The 25,255-nt window shown below is 36.1% G+C and overlaps 1 protein-coding gene across 4 annotated transcripts in view; it reads right to left on the minus strand.

Annotated features, from left to right (window-relative positions):
* LOC5569070 (LIM domain transcription factor LMO4) overlaps nucleotides 1-25,255 on the minus strand; it is a 194,707-nt gene that overhangs the window by 86,446 nt on the left and 83,006 nt on the right. For 2 of the 4 annotated variants that reach the window (XM_021847348.1, XM_021847345.1), the window contains exon 2: nucleotides 13,268-14,875. In XM_021847348.1, coding sequence (XP_021703040.1) covers nucleotides 13,268-13,511 — 244 coding nt within the window. In that variant the 5' untranslated portion in view covers nucleotides 13,512-14,875. Of the gene's footprint in view, nucleotides 1-13,267; nucleotides 14,876-14,986; nucleotides 15,202-15,271; nucleotides 15,382-25,255 lie in introns of those variants that run through there. The other 2 variants (XM_021847346.1, XM_021847347.1) reach the window with 2 other exon arrangements.

The raw sequence follows: 25,255 nt of genomic DNA on the forward strand, positions 1-25,255 counted from the left end.
CATCGAGAATGATTTGATTGATTTGTTGTTTTTCGATTAGTTCGTTGATGGTGGTTGTAAGTTCCGAAATTCTTTTGCCGATTTGGTGATTAATTTTTACTTGATGATTATTTTCGTTGACAAGTTCATTGAGGCTTCTGTCGATTATCCGTAGGTCTTGAGCATCTGGGCTGCCCGCTATCCACTTCCACGCTGTGCCGATGATGTCCCATCTTTTGGACCGTTTGTGCGATATTGGTTTGATTTGCATAAAATTAGAGTACAATTCTCGTATCTTGTATTTACTAATTTCAAATAAAGCGTTATTATTTTGTTTACGATACACCAAATTTGTGAGTTGATTGATAGTAATTTCTATGTCTGTTAGGTTGATCGGGTGTACAACTCGGATATTTCCTGTCTGAATTCTACATAGGCTATTTTTTTGCATCATTATCAAATCATTATGAAGATTCCTGATAGTTAGGTCTTGACATGAGATGTTTGTGAGAATGAGGGTGAATGTGATAAAGTAGTGAAGCATCTGGAAGCAAAAAGTTATAAAAGTAAATGGTGTTACATTTTTTTCGGTCTTTTGATTTTGTTTTTATGTCTTTTAATGTGACGGTTGTTTTTGAATGTTCTGTCTGTGACTTCATTTGCATTTGTTTTATTGGCTCTGGGTTGAGTCTTTGTGCGAATATTTGGAATAACATAAACTTCTTGCCCATCATTTATAATTGGAGGGTCTTCCTTATTAGAATTTTGAGAAATCATTTGTTTTTGTGCTTTACCCATGTTCAATTTTGCTTTAAGGAATAGCTCTTGGGCGTCTCTTATAATTTCTTCCGGGTTAACAATATTATTCTGGTTGAACAATATTTCATTTGGAGTATATTTAGTTGAAGAGTGTACAGAGTTGTTATATAATGCAACGGATAATTTTACAATTGATTTTGTACCCATTCCTCTGAATTTGTGCTTGTTGGTATTAAAAATTTCTATTATAGTAGAATGTGTACGCTCTATTTGTCCATTCGATTCTGACGAAGCGGCGTAATGAATTTGTGCCCCTAGCTGGCTAAGGAAATTTCTTAGTTGAATTGATTGAAAAGTGGTTTCATGGTCGGTGACAATTTCTCTGGGTACTCCAAAGGAGCTGAAATATTTTCCTAGTGCTTTCTGCACATGTACAAGATTTTTTGATTTCAAAACTATTAACTGTAAATGTTTAGAGAATGAATCTATTAGAGATAAGAAGCTGCATTTATCCATGATGAATATGTCCATGTGGACTCTATCTAATGGTTTTTCTGTTATTGGTCTGGGTGAAATTTTTATGTTAAATGGTCTGCGTTCATATTTGTGAGTATTGCATATTTCACATGAGTTTATAAAGGTTCTGATTTTTGAGTAAATATTTGGGAAAAAATATGATCTTTTAATTTTGGCTTCGACTTCAGTTATACCTCGGTGAGCTCTATTGTGTTCATTTATTATTATTTGATTCTGTCTTTCTTCATTTTGCACGTCTTCGACCATATTGTTAGTAAAAACGAAATGACCTTTTTGATTGAAGTTTTCTTTAAAGGACTCCTGTACCGTCTGGATAAGATTTTCTGGTGCCATAAGGGCTGTTTGTCTACCATTGTGGAAGGTTTTCAAAAGATGTGTGATATTTTCTTTTGTGTAGGTTTTCTGAGATACTATTGTTCTATGGTAGTTCTGGAAAAGGGTTTCTTGGATAATAGTATCTATACGGGAAATACGGAATATTATCTGATTTTTGAAATAATTTAAAGGGCGTTCCGTGAAATGAATATAGTTATTAGCTGAATCATCAGCTGAGTGAACAGTTTGGGAATCAAGGGAATCATGGGATTCAGGGGAGTTATTGGCAATGGAATCTGCATCATCTTCAAGATCTTCGGAACCTGAAAAATAAGGAATTTCATCATTATTGGTTTCATTAATATTTACTTCAACAGGCATTCTGCTTAGTGCATCTGCTACTACATTTGATTTGCCTTCTCTGTACTTGACTTCGTAGTCATAATCTTCCAGATCTAGGCGCCATCGCAAAATTTTTTGATTTTTCTCTGAACTTTTAATAAAAGTCAGAGGTTTATGGTCAGTTACTAAAGTAAATTTAGTCCCGTAAAGATATGGTCTGAATTTATTCACGGCCCATATGATTGCCAGCGCTTCCTTTTCGTTGGTAGCGTATCTGGTTTCTGCATCGTTTAGTGTTCTGGATGCAAAGGCGATTGGGCGTTCTATATTGTCTTGTATCTGAGATAGAACTGCACCTAATGCATATCCTGAAGCATCTGTTGTTACGATGAAAGGCTTATCAAACTGGGGATAGACTAAAACTTGATCTGTGGCAATTATACCTTTGAGCGTATCAAATGCTGTGTGATACGATGAATCATTTATATTGATTGATGAATCTTTCTTGAGATATTTGGTCATAGGTCTAGTTATTTTTGAAAAATCCTTAATAAATCTTCTGTAATAACCTACTAAACCCAGAAACTGTTTAATCTCTTTCTGCGTTTTTGGTAGAGGCCACTTCAGAATTTTATCTATTTTTTCGGGGTTAGGTTTGACACCTTCATTTGAAATTATATGCCCTAGAAATTCGGTCTCTCGCTTGAGAAATTCACACTTATCGAGTTGGATTTTTAAGTTGAAATCCGATAAGCGTTTCAGGATAAGGCTAAGATTTTCTAAATGGTCTTTTAGATTATATCCGATAATAATTATGTCATCAAGATAGACATAACATTTGGTGCCGATATAATCTCCTAGGATATTGTTCATTGCTCTCTGGAATGTAGCAGGAGCATTCTTTAGGCCAAAGGGCATTCTCGTGAATTCAAAATGTCCTTTGTCCGTTGAAAAAGCTGTTTTTTCTATGTGGGCAGGATCCATCGGGATTTGATGGAAACCAGACTTTAAGTCGATCGTTGTGAAGTACGATGACTTTCCGAGGCTATCCAGAATATCCTCTATTTGAGGCATAGGGTATCTGTCGTCAATAGTGAGCTCGTTCAGCTTCCTATAATCTATTACGACGCGTACCTTTCTTTTGCCTGACGCGTCAAGTTTTTTCGGTACTACCCATATCGGTGAAGAGTATGGGCTTTTCGAAGGCCTAATGATGCCATTGTCTAGCATTTCTTCAATTTGCTGTTGGATATCGCCTTTAAAGTGGTGTGGGTAGCGATAGTTTTTTGTATAAATGGGAGAATCGTTTGTTGTTATAATTTTATGTTTTGTAGCTGACGTACATGAAAGTTTTTCTCCTTTCTTTTGGATCACTTCTTGGTGTTTGAAGAGAGTGCAAAGCAGTTCTTGTTTCTCTAGTTTCGAAAGATGATTTGTTCTAATTATAGACTCTATATCATTTTTGGAAATATGTTGAGAGTCAATCTTTTCTGGGAGAATTGTTTCAAAATTGTTTACTGTCAGTTGAAGTTTTGGAAGATTTTCTATGTTTTTGGTTGCAGAAATAACATGGATGGTCGATTTATTATTATGTGCTTTATATAGTCCTGGTTGAATGAAAACTTTTTTATGAAGTTTTTGGTATGTGGGTACCAACCAGTCTCCGTTGTTCATTGTATCGATAGTTATGAAATGATTGTAAAGTTTTTTTGCAGGGTAGAATTTTGAATATGAAAATTGTTTATCCCTTAACGTAATGGTTTCATTCTCATAGTTGATTTGTGCTTTAAGTTTTGCAAGGGATTCTGACCCCAGAATTCCATCAAAGAAATAATGAAATTTCATTACGTAAAATTGCAAAGGTTTAAACGTATTTCCGAAAAGATCGAGTTCTCCTTTCGAAGTGACGTTGTTGACTCCGCAAACATTACTGATTTGTGTATTCGGTACGGTTTTAACGGATTCTATTATGTTTGGTGAAATAATATTTTTGTTTGCCCCAGTATCGATTAATATTTTTAACTGCTTTTTTGTTTTAGGATGATTCAGTTTCAAATATGGGAGGTAATTTAGGTTGTTTTTTGTGTGGGGTTGACCAAGTGAAAATTTAGATCTAGATCTACTTCTTCATCAGATTCAGTTTCTGAATTTAAATGTGATTGAGTTTCCTCTTCTTCCGTTACATGATTATTTATGGTTAACCGACTCCGAGTAGTTTTTGTGTCCATTGGTTCAGTTGTATCTTTATGTTCGGTTTTTATAAAAGGTTTCTTATTTTGATTGAAATTTGATGATCCTTGGGATTTATTTTCAAATATTTTGTTTTTGTTGAATTTTTGGTCTTGATTCAGGTTTCGAGCTACAACTTGTTTAGATTTGAATTTGCATAAGAATGCGTATGCATCCTCAATATCCTTTGGTCGTGCAGCTTGTGCATAACCAAAGTACGGTTCTGAGAGTCCAGATATAAAGGCTGCTAGCGCATCCTCTTCAATGAACTCGTTAATGGCGTCCCAATGATTTTTGTATGTATCTTTTTGTTTTGCTAGAGTCTTAATATTTTGAATTATTTCTTTGGATTTTTTTGTAGTAAATATGGATAGACATATCTTCGGTCATTTTACAATGCCATAATTGGCTCTTGTATGTTGACAATTCGTGTCTATCTCCCAACGCGTTCGTCAATATTTCTTTTAAATCTTCAAATTTGTCCGGATTTCCGGCTAAGCAAAGAATGTCTTTTGCTTTGCCTTGGACTTTATTAGATACCGCAGTAAAGTACATTCTAAACTGCTGAGCTGATACATGTGGTTTTAATACATTAAGGGTTTCTTCTGCTGTTTCCAGCCATGAACTTAATTGTTTTCTATTGCCGTCAAATATGGGGATCATTTTGATCGGGTCTGGAATTTTGAATAGCTGGTCGATGTTACTTATAGGTTGATGTGCGATAACGTTTTCTTGAGTTTGATTTGTTTGCGTTTGAATTTGACTAAAATACGTGGCATGTTCTGTTTGTTGTTTTGCCAGTGCCTCCATCATCTGCATCATCGTTTGCAGTTTGGCATTGACTTCTTCCATATTGTTGTTGTCGTTTAGAGAAAGGATTTCTAGTGAAGGGATGTTCTTTATTGGAATATGTGCTAAGTCTCCCGAATCGGTAGACTCAGAGCTGTCTGAATCTGAAGACACGCACGCGCTGTTTCTAATTTTAGATAACAAGTGGTGAGTTTGCTTCAGACTGTTTCTTACTTTATGCTCCTTTGGCATGACATGCACTTAGAAGATAAAAGCAAGCTATATTTTTGTTTGTTTTGAGCCGTACGATCTCTCGGAACTCGTATGACTCCCGAAATGTAATTCTCTTAGAACTTCACAATTTCGGTTGGAGGGGAAGCTCTCTTAGAACTCTTCTCACTCCAGGGGTTTAGCAAATTTTAATTTCTTAATGAGTTCGAGCCTTTCTCTTAGAACGGGCTTCAAACTCACGGAAAAATAAAACGCCAACCTAGGCGATGTTTTCACTTTCACTCGTATTTCGGTGTGGAATAGAGGATAAAGAAAAAAAAAACACTCACCTTGCAATCGTTGTGCGTGGGTTCTCTCGACGTCCAACTTCACGCGGTGGAACCTCAACTCCGCTGCACCCTCGATGTTAGCGAATGCTTTCGCGGGTTCACTTCGATTCTGGCTGGTAGACCAGAGTCACTACACTGTTTTTCGCGAAATTGTTTTTCGAGCACTGCACGGCTGCGCCAATCCTGGGTTTGCTGGCGGTTCGGGCTTTTTAAAAAACACTTAACTGATTTTCCTCACTAAATCACTTTATTACTTAAGCCGAAACGCAATGAAACACGGATAAAAATAAACTGAACACCGGTCACGGTCAGTCCGGTGGTTTTGTAGAATTGAACTGCTGACCTAGCAATTCCGGCTGTTGGGCATAAAGGTGTCGACGTTGCATAGCACGTGGCAGTGGTCCGATCCAAAGGTGATGACGGTGCATGTGACGTTGCACCTGTGGTGGCTGGTTCATGTCGTGACTATATATTTTCGCAAATAGCGCAAGTGCCTTATCGGAATAACAAATCTGTCGACGATAGTGATTGACGACGATAGAAGAATGGATTGCTACAGCTCTATATTTTGATAAGATCTGAAATCTCGCCATTTGTGCATTGTTTAACATATTCTTTGTCTCGTCAAGTGTCTCTGACTCCATGGTTTTTGAATTATTTTTCAATAATTGTTTTTGCAATTAATATGAGATTATTTACGTGAACATTAATTGATTCACATTTACAAATTTCATAATCGAATATCAAGAGTTTGCCCCAAAAGTATAATCGATCATATCTTCAGAGCATAGCGATGTTTGTATAACAAAATTTGTGCTGTTTAAATTTTTCAGATGTTTCTTCGATTGATCTTCTGTAAATGTTATTTTGCCACACTTTCATAAAATTGTATGGTTTGGCAATTTCACAAATTATTTACTATTATCTTGTTTGGTGCAACTTAATAAATCTACAAACAAATTATTCTTGAAAATAATCGAACATGATAGCATGATCAAGTACATTATGAATGGAACCATATTCACTCAGTTTTATTAAGAATAATAGACCAGTAGATTATCTTTGTCCTTATAATGTTCAATTAATGTGTTGTCTTCTATCAGATTTAGGGATATGGATGTTCATCTATTTCAACTCCAATATTGTGTATAAAGTTACAAACTTAATCACAACACAGACCTCTGCAACGCCACGAAACCGACGCCGGTGGATCAATTTGGTTATATTTTACAAAAAAAAACTAAAGTTAATATTTTGATAATTCTTTAGGAGTTCTTACAAGTTTTCTGACAGAAATTTGACAATAGATTTCTGCAACAATACCGTACGGGAAATTCTCGAGGAATGTTTGCGGATTTCATCAAAAATTCAACTAGACAATTAATTTGATTTCTCCTGGAATTTTGAACAATTTCTTCAGGAATTCATCCTGGAATACCTTCAACCCTATGTATGCGTTTGGGGTTAATATGATACCAGAGCACTTTGACGGGGATGTAACTTTTTTGTTGGTGAACCGATATGTGATTTTTTTTCCCACATTGGTAAATTTCCACGAGTTTTGATTTCTGCAAGGATTTTTTTTTCAAATATCTAGAAAAGTAGGTTTTTAGAGTAATTTTCATGAAAATAGTACGTTGTCTGTGTTTTGGGGTAATATTGACCCCAAATTGCAATCGCTGTAACTGCGATTTTTCTGCAGTTTTGCAAAGCGAATTAATTTGAGTTTTACTAAAGATATATTAAAATTATCGCGGGGAGGGATTATTGTGCAAATAGGTCCAAATACAGCGAATTTTTGAAACTTTGGAAGATCACATATCACAAGGAGTTCTATATAAAATTATATTTTCTTTGGTGAAGATTTGCATCAGAGATAGGATCAACATACATACAGTATGGGTAGTAAGGAATTTCACCGAATGATGGCGCTAGCTTAGAAAATGTTACTAAATGGAGCTCATATAATTGTTATGACGTTCTATATCTTAAAACTATACACAGGTAGAAATCAGAATCCAAAATCATGATTATGCACCCGGATATCATGATTCCAATGTGTATTCATCTTATGAAAATACACCATGATTTGGACTCACGATATCATGAGTCAGATTGTTGTAACGCGACACAAGTTGCAGCTGAGTGCTCGAAATCATGACTCGCGCATCCGTTTCGGATCTATTTATAAATCTGTCAGTCCATCCGATAAAATGAAAACAAAAAAACAACAAAATATGCTAGAGCAAGATTCGAACCAAGAACCTTCCGATTGAGAGCCACGTACTTTACCACAGTACCAATCTATCGTGATGAATGATGAGTGTTCGATGCGAATGATGAATGACAAAATGCACCTCTTTGTGTTGTCGCTCTGGATGTTACGTTTATGAAGAATCATGATTATGGCTCCAGAAAGCATATCACGACCTAACCAGTTTATGAATTTCATGACTTGTAAATCATGGTGTGGGAATCAGATTTTTATCCGTGTAAGCTGTATGTCTGCTTAAATAAAAAAAAAACTGCCTCTAGTTATTACTTTCTAGATTTTTTTTTTTTTAATTTCTAGGTTAACATACAAGTTTACCGAAAACAACAGCCTTCCATCGAAACTGCATCGGCCAACATTCACTAGCGCCTTCTAGTTATGGATTTCCTAACTAACCAAGCATGCAGCACATAATGCTAAACCTAAAGAACAATTTTGCCGAAAACTCCAATTTTCTACATCGTGAGATATGTGAGTTTGAAATATTTGTAGTTCACTATCGCCTCCTTGTTTAAGAATGCTTAACTAAGCAAAAATGTAGTGTATATCCTTAAGACTAATCACCGAAGGCATCAATATTTCAAATCATCAGATTTTAGAACCATCGTTCAAACTAGTTACAGAACATCATAGTCGTTTAAAGAAATCAGAAAACCATGTTATTTTAGCTAGTGCGATCATGCGGTGAAATTCTCAACTAATCAATGTTTAATATAGTAGCCATTTCCCTGTCGCAACTTTTCACCGAAGAAAGTGTAATTTTATACAAAACCGTTTCTGAGATATAAGCGTCCAATATTTCAAAAATTCGCTCTGTTGGACATTATTTCACAGTAACTCCTCCCCGCGAAGAATCTTCCTTTTTAGAATTTGCTCATATTTTACAGAAAAAGTAAAATAAATTTGCTTTCCAAAACTGCAGAAAGATCGAAAATCCATTCAAATTTGGCGAAGTTTTCGGGGTCAATGTGACCCCAAAGCACAGACAAAGTAACTATTTTTCGCACAGACAGAAGGTTAAGGAAATCAGATTAGAATTGCTCAATATGGGTTGCTTTGGGAATTGTTACGAAAATATTTCTGAGGCTTGGCACGACAATCTTCAAAAAATACTGCTATAAATTACAACCTATTTTTCTTCCAAAGTTTCCCCGATTAGTTCTTCCAGATATTCCTGCAGAGATGCCTTCAACAACTCCTCTATATGTTCGTCCAGGAAGCTCGACGAATATCATTAGAAAACGCGACAGGAGTTTCTCTAAGAAATTGCTCAAGAATTTACCATAAATCACAGAATCCTCCAAGAATTCCGTTGAAATGGATTTGGATTTCTCGAATTATTAATTCTAAGAGCTGTTGTGTTTCTAACACTGAAGCCCGAATAAATCTGAAAAATTCTCCCAATGTTTGATACGACTTCCATTATCAGTTTTTTTTTTCCTGGATTAAACGGATTATTTAGAAAACAAGTCAACAATTATTAATGAAATTTCTTCAAATAATCTAAAAAATCGTGAAATTCCTTAGAAAAACTTTAAAATTTCCTGCAGTGATATCTGTAGGCATTTTTCTGAAAACCACTTCTGAAACAAATAGGAGATTATACAGAAATTGTTATATAGAATTTTAATATTCATCTTGGTTTTTTTTTAGAGAATCGCTCCATAGATTTTGTTCAAAGTTTTCAAGGGGTTTCAAAAGAGATTTTCCTCAAAGGATCAATAAATTTATCAAGGAATTACTCAGAGTATTTCTCAACAAGTTCTTTATAAATATTTTTACGCCATATTACATTTACATGATTATCACTTCACATTATATTGCTCGAAAGTAACACAAAGATGTTTAGAAATATTGAACCAAAATTCAAACGAGTTCAAAAATTGTTGAGCGTTCGACTTTAAGCCCATTTTTCTCATAATATGAAAAATGTCACTTGGTCCACTCTGTCTGTCTGCCGATTAATTGTCCAGAATAATCTTAAATTTTATCATTTTTTTAAATCGTCCCTCAAATTCAAAGATATACTTCAAAGGATATCGCTAATGAATCCGTCACAGATTCCTGGGAGAATTCATCCAAATATTCCAATGAGGATTGAATATGGTTCTTTCATAATAATATACAGCTTATTTTTGGACTAGACTTGACCTTTCATTGAGATTATTCGAAAAATATTTCATAAATTGCCTTGTTATTTAACCTTCTTTATGGGGACGGACCTGGTGTAGTGGTTAGAACACACGCCTCTCACGCCGAGGACCTGGGATCGAATCCCATCCCCGAGATAGTCACTAAAAATTTCAGTGACGACTTCCTTCGGAAGGGAAGTAAAGCCGTTGGTCCCGAGATGAACTAGCCCAGGGCCAAAAATCTCGTTAATAAAGATAGAAAAAAAACCTTCTTTATCATATATGTTGGTTAGTGATCTATTCTCAATGGGACATAAGCGTAAATTTGGCATGTCATTCAAGATAAGAAAGTTTTTATTTTCTAAAATCGCGCACATCATTCTTACATAGTCCTTCTCCGAATATTAATAAAAAAATCATAGACTGAATCCTGTGCTCGATTTTACAATACGAGAAATTTTCAGCAAATTTCATTATATTGAAGTGGCAACTTATATGAGGCACACTATGGCTGTTATTCAGAGTATGAGAAATACACACACGGGTTTTGTTTATTAATCAATTCAAAAGAATATGTTTCACTGATTGAGAATAGTATGTTTTTACGAAAATATTAGTTTTAGTGGGATTGCTTGTGCACTCAAAATCTTCGAAATCCGATAATTTTGAATCTTTCATTTAGTTCATGGCTAGCATACTAGAACGGTTTGTTCAAAATTTGCTATCTCATAGAAATGCTTGACAATGTGAGGAAATAATCCATGTTAAATTGAACCAAATTTGATGTGAGAACAAAAACGATTTTATGCGTGTTTAAAATTTAAAAATTGGTTTTGGTCATGAAAATTAGCAGTTGTCTGGCAAAATCCATCATTGCTTTACTGAAAATTCCTTAACTAAATTATTGGTTTGGCGAATTCATTTATTAACAACGACAAATAATAGTTACGGAATAAGTAATCATGAATAACTTCTCTAGAAATGAAGCACATTTTAATGATTTAATTTAAATTCGGAACGCGGTACACTTCTAAGTACAATACATACGGTCGAAAATACAAGATTTATAATGAAAAGCGGAACATTTATTTACTGTATCTTAGGCTCAATCTATACAGTATTTGATAAAACAGTTCCAAATTTTTCGATTTTCCATACCGTCAAACGGGGCTACTTTTGATTCCGGGGGCTACTTTGGACACTCAAGTTTTAGATTTAATTGCAGCATAAATATTAATCTGAGCCATTTTGTGTCTTCAGCACTTATATTAACCAATATATGCTCTACAGTCAGGCATAATTTATTTTTGGAACAACATCAACAATAACAGGATAAACAAGAAAATATATCAAAGAATTATGAACACATATTCACAAGGCACAAAACATTTGGTATGTGAACATTGTTCGAATTTTTCACATAGCGTGGAAAGTTGTTGGGAATGTCACAAAACTAGCAAATCGTCATGTTCTATAGAAATTTGTGATTATTTTGTGTTAAAAATAATTGTTTTACCCAAATAATTGATCAAAGGTCTTAATTTCATGACTTTTATTTTATGTTAAAGTGTTGATTTGTATATTTTACAACACAAAAAAAGTAACCCAAGCATTCTGATAAGTTAATAGTCATAAAACACATATATTTTGATACGTATAAATAGTAAACTCACGACATATTCCTTAAAAAAAAAAATCGGTCATATTTTACATAAGTCCGCAACACAAAGCAATTCCACCCTACATCTGCTAAACATAAACTACTCTTACGCTACCTCAAAACTATTGAAAACTAACATACGTTTAACAAAAGTGAAATTTAAATTGTTTACGAAGAATTATCCTTGTACTTCATGCATTTCACTTCAAATAAAAATTACTTTAAGTTACAGGAATTAGAGAGATCCTTCTACATATCATTCATATATCATTAAAAAACAGAACGAATGGTAATTGTTGTTAATCAGACCTTAAAAATCGTCGTAGTACTTGGTAGTTACAGCATTTCTTTATATTCACTTAAACAATCAAGCACTCGTGGCTGACAGTTTCATTTAACAGTAAGTAAACTTGAAATTTCATGCTGGAAATCAAAAACTATGAATAGCATGTTCTGCTGGAAAGTGTTATATTGGTACGTGTATTTTTTCGTGCTTTATAATGTTCTTAGTTATGTTTATCAACGAAAAACGCCTAAGAACATCATGATAGACGATAATCTAAACCAGGTGAAATTTTATGCGAAAATAACCATTTTATTGTCAAATCGTATTGCTTCTTAAAAGTGTCCAAAGTAGCCCCTTTTTTGTTTTGAAGGACACATATTTTTCACTATTCAAGCATTTTTTTTATTTCTTGCTGGATTTGCTTTATATTTTGCACATTTGTTACATACATATACAACTTAAATATTGGCAAAAATTATCGAAATCTATCCATAATTCTTAGAGCTAAAAATCCTCAAAGTTGAGGTATGTGAAAATAATGTCAAAAGAAGCCCCATTTGACGGTACACAAATTTTCAACTTTGGTAGGCTAAAGCTCAGATATTTATGGACGGTTGGAAAGGAATGTTAATACCACGTTAGACAGAACTTGAATTCAACATAAAATTTTTTGTTTTTTGTTTTTCAAATACCAGTTAAAAAGTAATGATGATTAGGCTTTTGAAATTTCTGACGTAAATATGAAACTGATGTTTCTGAATATATCAAACCATAAATACATACATATTTAATAAACTTGTTTATCTTGTCTAAATCTACAACTTTGCTGAAGATACCATTCGTTTAACTTTTTGATTTTAATTATTGAAATTTGTCAATAAATTTACTTTAATTGAACCGTTATTGATTTCGAACTCAAGATTGGAAAATCACTCAAAAATTAATGTTGCAATTCAAAAAAGAACTATGACAATTTTATTCAAACCGGCTCATAATCCTAAAGTTGATTTTTTGTATGAAAAATCGAAAAAGTTGCATATGTGTTGTCCAATACTGTGATCAGTTGTCAAACATGACATGTATTGAATTATACTTTTTCACTAGACTGGAACTTGTCACACTTCTTCCATATAGCGTTTTTATTACATGTGGGGTTTTCTTTGCCTACCAATGCATAAATTTATGAATTTGTATATTGTGTGACTAGCACAATAACACATTATATTCCTGAGTAAAGGAATTTTCCACAAAAAAATTCTTGCCGAAACAGGAATGAAAGGAAGGAAATCCCAGTCCTTGCTCACTAAACTAACTGAAGGTAAAGAGTACCTTTTAGGTTTTGTATTAAGGAACACATTTCGAGACATTTCATTATTATCCTAACAATATCACTTTTCTTCAACTCACCTCCACATCCCCCGCAGTGTTTGACCGGGCCGCCGGGACCACCCCCGGGGCCTCCATTGCCCATACCGTGAAACCCGGCCGCCTGGCTGTCCATCTGGCTGACCCCCATCGGATTGCCCGGCGCTCCGCCCCCACCGCCGTGGCCATTGTGATGTGGCCCCAGCTGCGGGTAGTTGTTGTTGTCCGGACTGGGCGAATGCGGCGAAGAACCCAGATCCGGGTACGCATGGTAGTGCGGGTTCATTGCTATTGACGCGGCCAGCTTGACGGCTTTTTGTTTTCGGTTCTTCACGTTGCAGGCCGGTTCCCGCGGGACCGTAGCAACAATTTCTGGGACGGGGTTGACGACGATGTTACGCCGGAGCCAACACTGACTGTAATTCTTCTTTGTAACACTAACGGAGCGCGCGAAATCAGGACATTAGCCCGATTAGACCGAGGTTCGGATCGCTGTTTCGAGGTTGCACAATTTTTCAATCACTTAGATGCACACTTTTTTTGCCCCCGTACTTGAACGAAGCCTGTTCGCAATAACGGACGCGCTGAACTGCTCGTTATTTTATTGATTGTATTGGCTAAACTTCGTTGCGAATCGGACGGGACGAGGTTTGGGGAGGTTGCCTGCCCGATAAAATTGATAGATTTTCCGTCACTATTTTTCTTGCTGGGGTTTTTCTCGGTTCACTTTTTTTTCTCTTTTCTAAAACACAATAACGCTTCAATCCCCCTCGTGTTTTTTTTGCACGGTGGGAGTTTTGTTCTTTTTTCGAAGCCGTTTGCCGCTTCTGGCTGTTATTTTCACGCGGCTATTATTTATAAATAATTTTCTATTTTTTTGCCTCACTTCGGCTTCGTCTCGCGCCGCACTTCCTTTTATCTGTATCTAAATAAATTTCAATTTTCGCGAAATATATTTCATTTTAGCAATTTGCGCGCGCGGTCTCTGGCTGCCGGTTGAACGCTGCTGTTTTGGCGCTAGATGCTTCTTCTGTATACTGCAGGTGCTGTAGCCGTGGAGAGACGTTTGTAGGTGGACGTTTACCGCCAAGTCCACGTCTACGTGAATGTGACAACACAAAACACTTTCCGGCGTCGTCTGCGGGTTTGGCGCGCGCCTAGGGAGACTGTCTGAACTTCACTACCAACTAGCACCGGAGTGCAACCCGTTCTTGGACTTCACTTGGAAACACTACAGAGACAACGGGAGTCTGCCCAGGCTTCGACTCGATAGCTAATGTTTGCCTTTATTTATTATTTTCCAACTATTATTTCTTATCTTGATTCTCATTAAAATCATATAAATATTTTCACTTGAAACTTCTTCCCAACTTTGTCTTCTTTTCTTCTTCTGCGTCTTCTCCCGCCTCGTCGAACTCGCTGTCCTTCTTGTGTATCGCGAAGGGGGGAATGCTATTATTTCTCTTTAACAATCTCCGCGCCACCAGCAAACGGAATCGGGGGACAACTTTTCATCGCTCGGTTCGTTTTTTATGATCTCAGTGACAATTGCCACCGACTTTGGTTTCTTCTCCGATCCCCCGCACACGTTTTGATTGGATCAGCTCGGCAGAGATGAAGTGTAACTTTTTGCCTCGGCTACTCGAGTTCCTGTTGGAAAAAGGAGACAGAGAAAAGGAGAGCAAGATAAAAATAATTAGTTTCTCAAGGTGCCGACAGACTGTGCAGATTTTGGTCTAGACAAAGCAGCACGAAACCAACATTCCAGGAGCCTCCTCTAACAAGATGATGAGTGGAGAACGAGCGCCGTCGAAAAGTTTAATTAAATTAATTATCGTTTTATGATTTAATACATTTATAAATTTATCGCTTTATTGTTTGCACACGATAATAAACCAATTTATGAGTTGCACGTTTTGTGTGTTCTTTCCTGATGGGTTTTGTGCTACCGATACCGACCAAACTCGACCACTTCTACAACGTCGACACGGTTATTGGGCTTCCCCCGAGGAGTGATTGTTATGCTACGCTACGAGAAACACGTACCAGCACGGAATACGAATTCGCCAGTTCTGCTTCAGCAGTGTCTAGAGAGCCCTCCCCAAATTGATTTCGATGCTTCCGCTGGACGTCGACGTTGAGCAATGAAAGCAACCACGAGCTCGCATACACTCGACACCCTCGGTCGCAAAAGACCCGTCATGTATTATGCGTCGGACAGCATGTAGATAACCGAGTTATGCTCGGTATTGGTAGCGCTCCAACACATCTACGCAAGTTCCGAACTCTCTCAGTCATTTGGTGTTGTTGCCAATTCTCGCTCTCACGGCAGCGAGATCCAATGAGGAGCGAGAATTGGTCACGGCTCAACCTTCTCAGCTGTGAGCATATTGGATTCACTATCTAGCTCACTCACTCATCGGGCACAACTCGAATAGGACCAGCCGGCATATAAGAATCCCCTAGTTGGCAGCCTTCCCTGTGTTGGTAACCATCGTTCGCTTTAGAACTTCCCAAAACAGGATGCTCCCAAATGCAATACCAGTGAAGTATTGGTGGAATTGCATTTATTGTGGCATAAAAAACGCGAAGGGAGTTCGTCCTCGGATAATGAGTTGACGAGATGTGTGGTCTCAAAAAGACGATAATTAGATCCCCGTCTTGGTAACTTGATGAATACAACGGGTGTTATAGTTCACCCAAGATCTTCGTAAAGTAAATATCTTCAAAGATTCAACATTCAAATAAGTTTAAGTTTCTGTGAAATGTTCAGCTTTTTCGGTGATGATTTAAAGGTGGCCCAAATATTATTTGGCTTTATTTAAAAATAACTACGGGGAAATTTATAAAATTGTTCCACACACGTTAGTTCTGGAATGTAGGTACACATTTATTATCAATTAGTAAAAACTGATTCTTAAAACCATAATAGAAAGTTGCTCAAGAGAGAAATTAAATCCGACTGATGGAAGAAAATATTTTCGTGAATTGGTTTGCTGTTATTTAGCTTTATATGGGAATATAGCCCTGCAAGCTTCTGCAAAAATTCTCAACAAAATTAGCTTAAATATTATTTGTTTCTTCAAAAACATCCTCCGTTAAGGTTTAAATAATGAGTTTTCACTATGAGATGATAAGTTTCTCTTATGTACATTACAACGTAACGTGTTAGGAACATTTTTCAAAATTTATCCTTAGTTATTTTCATATAAACCAACTTTGTCTTTGGGCCACCTCTCAATCAACACCTGAAAACCTGAAAATTTCACAAAACACTATTTTTATTATAAGGATGGTAATAATGGTATGGGAGATAGGATTTTCGAACATTTTCAAATTTTGAACCGTCCCATTGAAATACAGTTCTTAGGATGTACAAACGTACCTGTTTTTGATTTTTTAATCAAAAGTATATTATTGGTTTTTAATAATGACATTCTAACGATTTCAAACAAGCAAACGAAGTATTTTTATGGTTTATTCTGACATTTTTGGTCGTCCAAAAACTCAAACCCTTAGATTCTACCATCGCAACCAGTGATTTTAAAACAAGACACTGTTTGGATAGTTTTGGTTCTCCAAACTTTATGAAATATAAGTTTAAGCATCTACACGTGGAAACAGTTATATCAAAGATGAATTAAAGACCTCCATATTCCTTGTAGTTGCCCGAAATGTTATGGCACATAAGATGATACACTCTTCCAAAAGATCAGGTAAATTTAAGTGTTTTTAGATGCACATAAAAGAAGCGAACCTTTTGACATAATATTACATCTGTTCTTAAAATTACATGACCACTAGAAACCAAAAAAATACACGCCGGGACGCAAAAGTCAGTCAAACTGACTTTTACATCACGGCGTGTAATTTTGTTCGAATCTTGGTGTCATAAATTTTAGGCATTCATTTACAGGCTCGCGTACTTTGGCATTTATATTCTCATAACATCAAAACTCTTACCTCTATGCTACTTTTGTCGATGCACGCATATCCGATGGGCAACAAACGCACAACACATAATAGAGCGATGATCCTTCGAGATGCAACAAATAATGATCGATTTCAATCACTTAAACCTGGCTTTCTTTTGGAATCACTTCACGGAACCCTTCTTAACACAGTGGCAATCTCATATTAGATCCTTCAGACCGATTAGACCTATAAACTCTACGATGCCACATGAAAAAGCAATTCCTATTGACAGCGATCAGCCAACGCGAAACAAAGCAAACATTTTTCATGCTCACAAATCACTGCATCAAAAAACACACGGAATACTCGGTCAAAACCGCACTTACTTGAAGCAAACATAACTTCTCACAATACTTTTCAAATTTATTTCATTTGTTTAGCCAAACTTTGATTTTTCTTCAGTTTTAACAGTTATTTCGCAAAAAAAAACTGAGGAAAGAAATCGCGAATTACACAACCGGCCATGTTTGAAAGCAAACTCGATGATTTGCATGATGCCGAAACCAAAGTCAAAGATCATGTAAATTTACGGCTTATGTAATACAAATTTCCGTCTAACGTTTATATTGTAAAGTATGCAGCGTGTAAAATTAGGAAATTGACAGAAACGTTATATGTTTTGGAAAAAGAAGGATTATTGGACGTAATTCTCTATTACAGTGAATTGTGAATCAAAAGGAACAGAAAAATGCGTTTGAAATGCGTTTACGTCACAAAATGTTTAAGTTCGGGTTAAATTAGGTCACATGTAAATTCCTATTTTTTTAAGAGTGTAGAGCAAAATCCAGGATGCCGTGAAAAGTGTGCTGCGACCTGTCAAACTTGGATACATTATACAGTATCAAGGGACTAAAGAAGTGGTGCACATTCAGAACCCGACTACTATGTTTTTTTTGTCTTTGGTTATATGTTTCTATATTTTGATTACTTTAACGTCATCACTAACTTTAATTTCTTACTCCATAGAATAGGTCTTAGATTTACAAGCGTAATTAGTCGTCTCTCGTATTACTTTGAATTGCCAAACGCTTTGGAAGCCGGCCAGTGGCCTTTTTCGCATTATTTTTGTGGACGGCGCCTGAATGGTATTGACAATTTAAGACTTAAACGCCAGGTGACAAAAAAATGGAATAAAATTGCAATCAAAATAAGTTTGTCAGTAGAGGCGCGCTATGGTAACGAATAAACGAAAGAGTAATGATATCAAATATTATTTACAATACTATACAAACGTCAAAATTGGAATGAATTGCTTGTGGAGCCTTCTGTTTGGCTATATATCTTTTTAAAACCAGCAAAGAGCGGAATATCATCTTTTGACAAACTTATATGCCTCTACAACCGAAAAAATCCTGTTGTTTTAAGGCCTGTTAATTTAAGAATGTGGACACGTGTTTTTTCAGTAAACTGTTTACTTCATGGGTTTACCTAAAATACATGGAAATCAACGTAATTTCGACCAAATTCACATAAATTTGAACATTTATTGAGCATTGCTGGAGAATGCTCTTACTTTTCTCATGATACCTCCCATAAGGTTCTGCACAACTTTTTTCGGAACTTTTCGTTGTGCTGCTGTTCGATGTGACCACATTTTATTGAAAAAATCGATGGAGCTTGCTTCTCTTCCATCCTTCTTAAGATGTCGTTTGATTATTGCCCAATATGTTTCAATGGGGCGTAGTTCTGAGCAATTTGATGGATCGATCATTTTTCTACAAATTCGACTTTTTCCTTCTTGAGCATCTCCAAAGTAGCTAAAGCATAGTGAGCCGATGCTAAGTCTGGCAAAAACAATGGAGACATGGTATGCTTTCAGTAGATGGGCAGAAGCAATTTTTTGATGCATTCAGTTCTGTAATTTTCGCTGTTAATTGAACCCGTCGTGAAATATGTAGTATTTTCATACTGCAGGAGCAAATTGCTTGCCATACCAAATCATTTTTCCCCAAATTTTTCTGTTGGGATGTATCGTACGTCGTCAGGAATATCTGTTTTGGCCAAAGCGTTGAAAAGATTCAATTTGGACACTTCGCGATTTTAGCCAAATCTCGGAACAACAGTTTTTCTGTACACCATTTGTGCAGAAAAAAATTGCGAGTCGCCATGTCAATTCGACCCATCGCTTGGAATTTATAATTTTTTTTATGTCAACTTATGTCTGCTGTCAAAATAAACACTTGGGTACAAACTGAAACAAAATTTTTTTTGTTTTTATGGAATTTTCACACCAAAATGTTAATATTTAGGTGTCCACTTACTTAAATGAACAGTCCTTACGTCTTTTGGATGCACATAAAAGAGCCAGTCGAATTACGTGGATTTGTTTCGAATTTTAAATAAGTAAGTTTCTGATTAGGGAAGTGTCGATCACAGTTCCATCCTTTTTGTGTCCTTTAACATGTAAAATTACATTGTTCGTTCAATACGCTGCCCTTTGTTATTTTTGTGTCGTTCCATCACTTCATGTATCATTCAGTTATATCAAGAATCACGTCCACAGAAATGTTTTTTTTTTAAGAGTGTACGTCATTATGTGAACCGTAATGGAATATAAATCATTTTTCATGAAAAAAGGCTGTTGAATTGTTACTTGAGATGTGAGTAGAAGAAGTATTTTATTATTTTGTATCGATAAACTTCTTTTTTAACGAAGTTCACAAGCTTTAATAAATAGTAGTTTATGCAACAAGTTGCAGAATGATGATTTTTACAGCACGAGTCGTAAGTTTATCCTACGAGGCTTGTCGAGTAGGATAATTACGACGAGTGCTGTAAAAATCGAGTTCTGCAACGAGTTACGTACAACATTTTTTGCAATTTCATAGAAGTCCACTTGAGGGTATCAGAAATTATATAGGAATCCATTCATAATAATCTAACAATTTCTGAAAAATTGTTTTGTTATGATTCATTGCGCAACTCAAACCAGTTGCGTAATGAGAAAGCGTTGCGTAATGAAACATTACAGCACTGGTTTCAGTTGCGTAATAACTATTCCGGCACTGTATACTTCAGTGCAGGAAAGTAGGCCGTTTCATGACAGATTGGTGTGATGAAAAACAGTCTGTTACGATGAGAAATTGCAAAAAAAAACATTTTTTTTTTATTGAACGCTAGATCAATCTCCGAACACTCCGTTAGCAGGAAAATAATAAACAAATAGACAACATTTCACGTTCGCAAATTGTTTCGGATCACTTAAATCTTGTCTAGGGGTCGTCCATAAGCTACGTGGTCATTTGAGAAGGGGTGGGGCGTGGTCTTGACCCATGACCACGATCCAAACCAATTTTAAAATTTTTGTTTGGACAAATGACCACGAGGGGGAGGGTGGTCTGGAATCCCGAAAAAAATGACCACGTGGACAGCCCCCTAGATAATTAGGAAAAAATCCAGTGCACCTGTAGAATAGCTAAAAAGCTGTAGAAGGTATGTTAAAATACCACTTTCTTCAATTTTGAAACATTTTCAAGAAATCTTTAATCAAAAACCGTGTGTTTCATCTACCGAAAGATCTTAGTAATTTTCATTCCACAAGATCCTAAAATGGAAATTCATATAAACCATGAAAATGCCTTTTTAGTTTTCATGGGATTACAAAAGGGTATTTAAAAGGTTTACAAGTGCTCCTCCAAAACCCCAGGGAAACCTGAGGAGGTCTCAATTTTTTTTTTGTCCTAAATGATTTAAATGATTTCCAGAGGCTATCAGTATCCTTCAAAGGAATCCAAGAACTATTTGAGAGGTTTTCAGGGCGTATCAATAATTACCCCTGGAATTTCTAAAATGTCGACATAAGTTCACAGATATTTCCGTAAAGGATTCTAGTGGGTGTTTTCAAATCATGATTTCCATGGAATTTTGAGGAGCTTTGAGCTCTTGAATCTCATTTTACGAAGCCTTATTTTGCGTATTTTCAATTAAGATAAGACGATTCAGTGATGAATTATGTATTGAAATTGAAGTTTTGAAATATCGGATGTTATTTAAACTGTTTTGACTTTTGTTCCGCAATCTGTTGCAGACATGTTTGACATATGAATTAGTAATAAAGATTCTTTGTCATACCTGCCCTTATGTTCAGAATACTCTGGACATAGAGTTCAGATCTACAAGCGAGGAACACCCAAAAAACATTGCTAATGCAAAAAAGTTCAGTGCAATATGATGCTTTGATTTTGTTGTCGTGTTACATTCAAACGATGCTCTGAGCCATCCAAGAACTTCCTGGAATATAGGTCTACCTTTTTTTACTCTGGCCCGTTAACTGCTTTAAAAATTTGAACTGAGATTATTACCTGGCTATTCTTTGTCCTGTACAATTTTATAGACTATGCTCAATATGTTATCGAGTTTGAACAAAAGTTGTTGCATAAAGATCAAATTTGTTAATCCTTGAATCCTTGAAACACATCATTTTCAAAGAATCCTGAATACGTGCTTTAAACAATTGGGGAGGGATCAACGCAGATCGCAGATTTTCCACTCAACTTTGGGAACGATTTTTACAGAATCCTAGATATGCTTTCCAAGAAAAACTTGTGCAGAAGAGCAGAACTCTAACTGAGTGTAGGAATGGATTTTCATAAAATGAGCAGAATTACACGGAAATATCAAGGATTACCACCAAATTGTGGACTTGGTTATCGTCATATCTTGGGCAGAGTAGTTTTCACGTAATCTCAGGTGAGTTTATAAAAGAATCTCAGCACGATTTCTGACAACATTTTTGGATGAATAGTTTGGACCAATCCTGGACAACAATCTCACAGGTTCTATTGTTAAACCTAAGGTGAAGTTCTGATGAAATTCAAGGTTGAATGCTCATTGATAACAACACAGGATATACAATTAACTCAGAGCAGGATTTGGGCTAAAACTTGCGCAAGATTCTTATAGATTCCGTATGCAGTATTTTCATGTAATACTAGATAAGATTCTGAAACAATCCTATTAGGACATTTAACAGAATTTTGAGCAAGATTTCTTATAAATACTAGAAATTATTCTCTCTGGACAGGATCTTCGAGAGAATTAAGGGTTGGGTTCTGACGAAAATAGTCTCCATCCAAAATTTTCTCACATCGAAAATACAATACTTTTCTAAACCAACAAAAAATAACTTTATAGCATCGAAGGTGTTTTGTACTTTGTTGATAAGTATTGCTTCACGCATAAAGTTTGTATTCTGTGGCAATTTGAATAAAAAATGTGATACAAGCTGGTTAACTTACAAGCAAGTTATCTGAAATAGTCAAAATTTGCTTTTTCGACAACCAATATGCAAAAACTAGACGTGCTATAATATTCTGAAAAAGGCAATGGATTCAGCAACCCTCAATTAAGCAAATAGTAGTATTTTTATGATTCTGAAGTGTAATCAGTGAATATTCGAGGTTTCCAAGAAAGTATACCACGTCTAAAGAAATTCTGTTCCTGTATTTTCGAAAATCAATTGCATATCTCCGTACCAAGCGAGCTACTCACAGTTACTTAAAAAAAAGCCGAAAGCATAACTGGAATCATTACTGTACCCAAAGTCCCGCTGACGGTACGACAACATAAACTCTCGTATCCCGAGTAGGTATCCCTGCGCTACAATTGCTCGGACTGCGCGGGGTTGAAACGAACAGAGAAAGAGAGAGCGAGGCGACACGGTGAAACAGAATGAAGAATTACTGATGGAACGTAAATTAAAAATTCGATACAATTGACCGTGATGTAATTACCGAGGGGATTAGTGGAAAGACCGACCGACTGACTGTTGCAGCAGCGAGGGCCGCCACGGAGGTCCAATTAATCAAAAAGTTGACCAATTTCTAAACTTGAATTTAAGTTGGAAGCCAAACATTATTTTGCATTATCAGATAGTTTGAGGATACATATGAGAATTTAAAAAGGATATTTTTGAGTAAATGAAAACCTTATCTACTCTTTAATTAATGTTCGAATCCTCTGAGCAGAATCTCAATAGAGAAACTTAAAAGTAGATGGAGTACCGTATATCTTTTAATTCCGCCGTATACCTTTTTAATTCCGCTAAATGCTTATCTTTGACAGATACGCGTATTTCGACTACCACTTGCAGAGTGGATACGAGTAACTGACACTGAAGAAGACTGCAAGTGGTAGTCGAAATACGCGTATCTGTCAAAGATAAGCATTAAGGAGCGGAATTAAAAGGTATACGGTACTCCATCAACCTTATCTAGTTGAAAACGTGCTTTCAAGACTAAGGAATCTATTAGAAAAGATTCCACTTGCCTAAGTTTGCCTCAAGGTTCTTTTTTTTTTTTGAAAAAGTTGAGAGCCGCAAAATGTATGAAGAAAAGCAATTTTGTTCTATGAGAACCAAGCAATTGTGACTGAAAACAAAGTCTTCAACCCTAAATCATGTTATGGCTAAACATAGTAATATATTGAGAATGCATAATTTCTGGACCACTATGACCCGATCAACGAGGAAGGGTCTGTGGGATGACGGACGTGCAGATGAAATCGGAATCAGCTGTGTATTAATCATTATTAGCACCCTCTTGCTGTTGGGTGCTGGCTCTGGTCCCCGGGTTGGAATCTCCGAATGAGGACGGTTTGGTTGTTGGTAAGATTTGGAACAAGCAGCGGAACGCGGAGCAGCCCCGGTCTGGTACAGTTCTCGTCGTCAATTAATGAGGTTCACCTTAATGAGGGGTATTATCGTGGGACTCGTCAGCTAGGAGATGAAGCGATTCCGAGAAAGAATGATGGCAATCATGTGGGTTGAAGCAGCTCGAGATGGAAGTGTGGGACTAAGGATGAGTGGCTTATCGGGTTCTTGGCATTATGCATTGATTAATCGTTGATGAAAAGGAATCGGAAGCGATATGAAGGCTACGAGGACAAACACGAGCAACCTTAAAGCAACCAATTAACACTTCAGTCATCGGGCTGTTGTATTTTGTACAACACTGCTGAAAAAACCTCGCTTTTCGTTCACAACAGCAGCGCGGTGGTTCTGACGGTGTCACACCGCGCGACGACTGGAAGGTTAACGCTTGCTATATATTATACTGAGATTGATTGCAAACTCATATTCTAATCAAGATGTTTACGGCTTTGCAATGTAAAATTCTTCCAAAATATGGCACCACGTACTATTGGTATGACGCATGTTCTTTAGCTATTCTAAGATATTTTGTTCTGAGAGCTATTCATCACTTGAATAGAGCCAGAATTAAAAGAATTCAATACTAAAAATTCAAGAGAGCCTGAAGATAAACCACAGACATTTTGTCAAGTGCAAACTTGAAGTACTTTCTTGGTTCACCGACCTCAGCTTCATTGATTATCGAGTATTCATACCAGAGAATTCGGTAATTTTCAACGCCAAATCTTTAAAATTATTTTACCGAAAAGCAGACCATCAGTTTTTACGTCAAGATCTCTTTGAATAGAAATTGAGGCTCGATAAAGGTTGACCAAGATCTGGATAATTTTTTTACTGAGATGCCTGCTGTTAGGTTTAGGCAATCCGTTGCCAAATTTAAATATTTTAATTTGCCATATTTAAATATGTTTATTGGATGACAACACAATTATATAAAGCTTCCCAAGATGTCAAATTTTCAAACTGCTATGGATGCAGAAAAAAGTTATAAATTTGTCTAGTGATGTGTGACAAACCGGATAATAACTACAAGCACGGTAAAAATCGAGTTCTGCTGCAAGTTCTTCATTCGTGTTCTTTGCATGAAAATATATCGAGAATCAAATAAGCGTTTAAATTAAATTTAAACGTTTAATTACATAAAAAAAAATTGTACTTCTTGTCTAATTTGTTAATCGATGTCGACAATCGTTGAAGGTATCTGCTGGACAAAACACATGAATTTCAACAGCGCTAAGCTAACTATTCCAGTATCCAAGTGTGGATAAATACCACCAAACAAATACAATTTATTCAAAAGATCACAAAAAACATGTTCAAAAACAAATGAAAATTTCCCGTTTTCTTATTGTTATATCCTGTGACAGGCACGATCATACTCTATGTCCGAGAAAGTTGAGGAAATT

Source organism: Aedes aegypti, chromosome 2 (assembly GCF_002204515.2).
Source record: "Aedes aegypti strain LVP_AGWG chromosome 2, AaegL5.0 Primary Assembly, whole genome shotgun sequence".
In the NCBI taxonomy this organism is placed as follows: domain Eukaryota; kingdom Metazoa; phylum Arthropoda; class Insecta; order Diptera; family Culicidae; genus Aedes; species Aedes aegypti.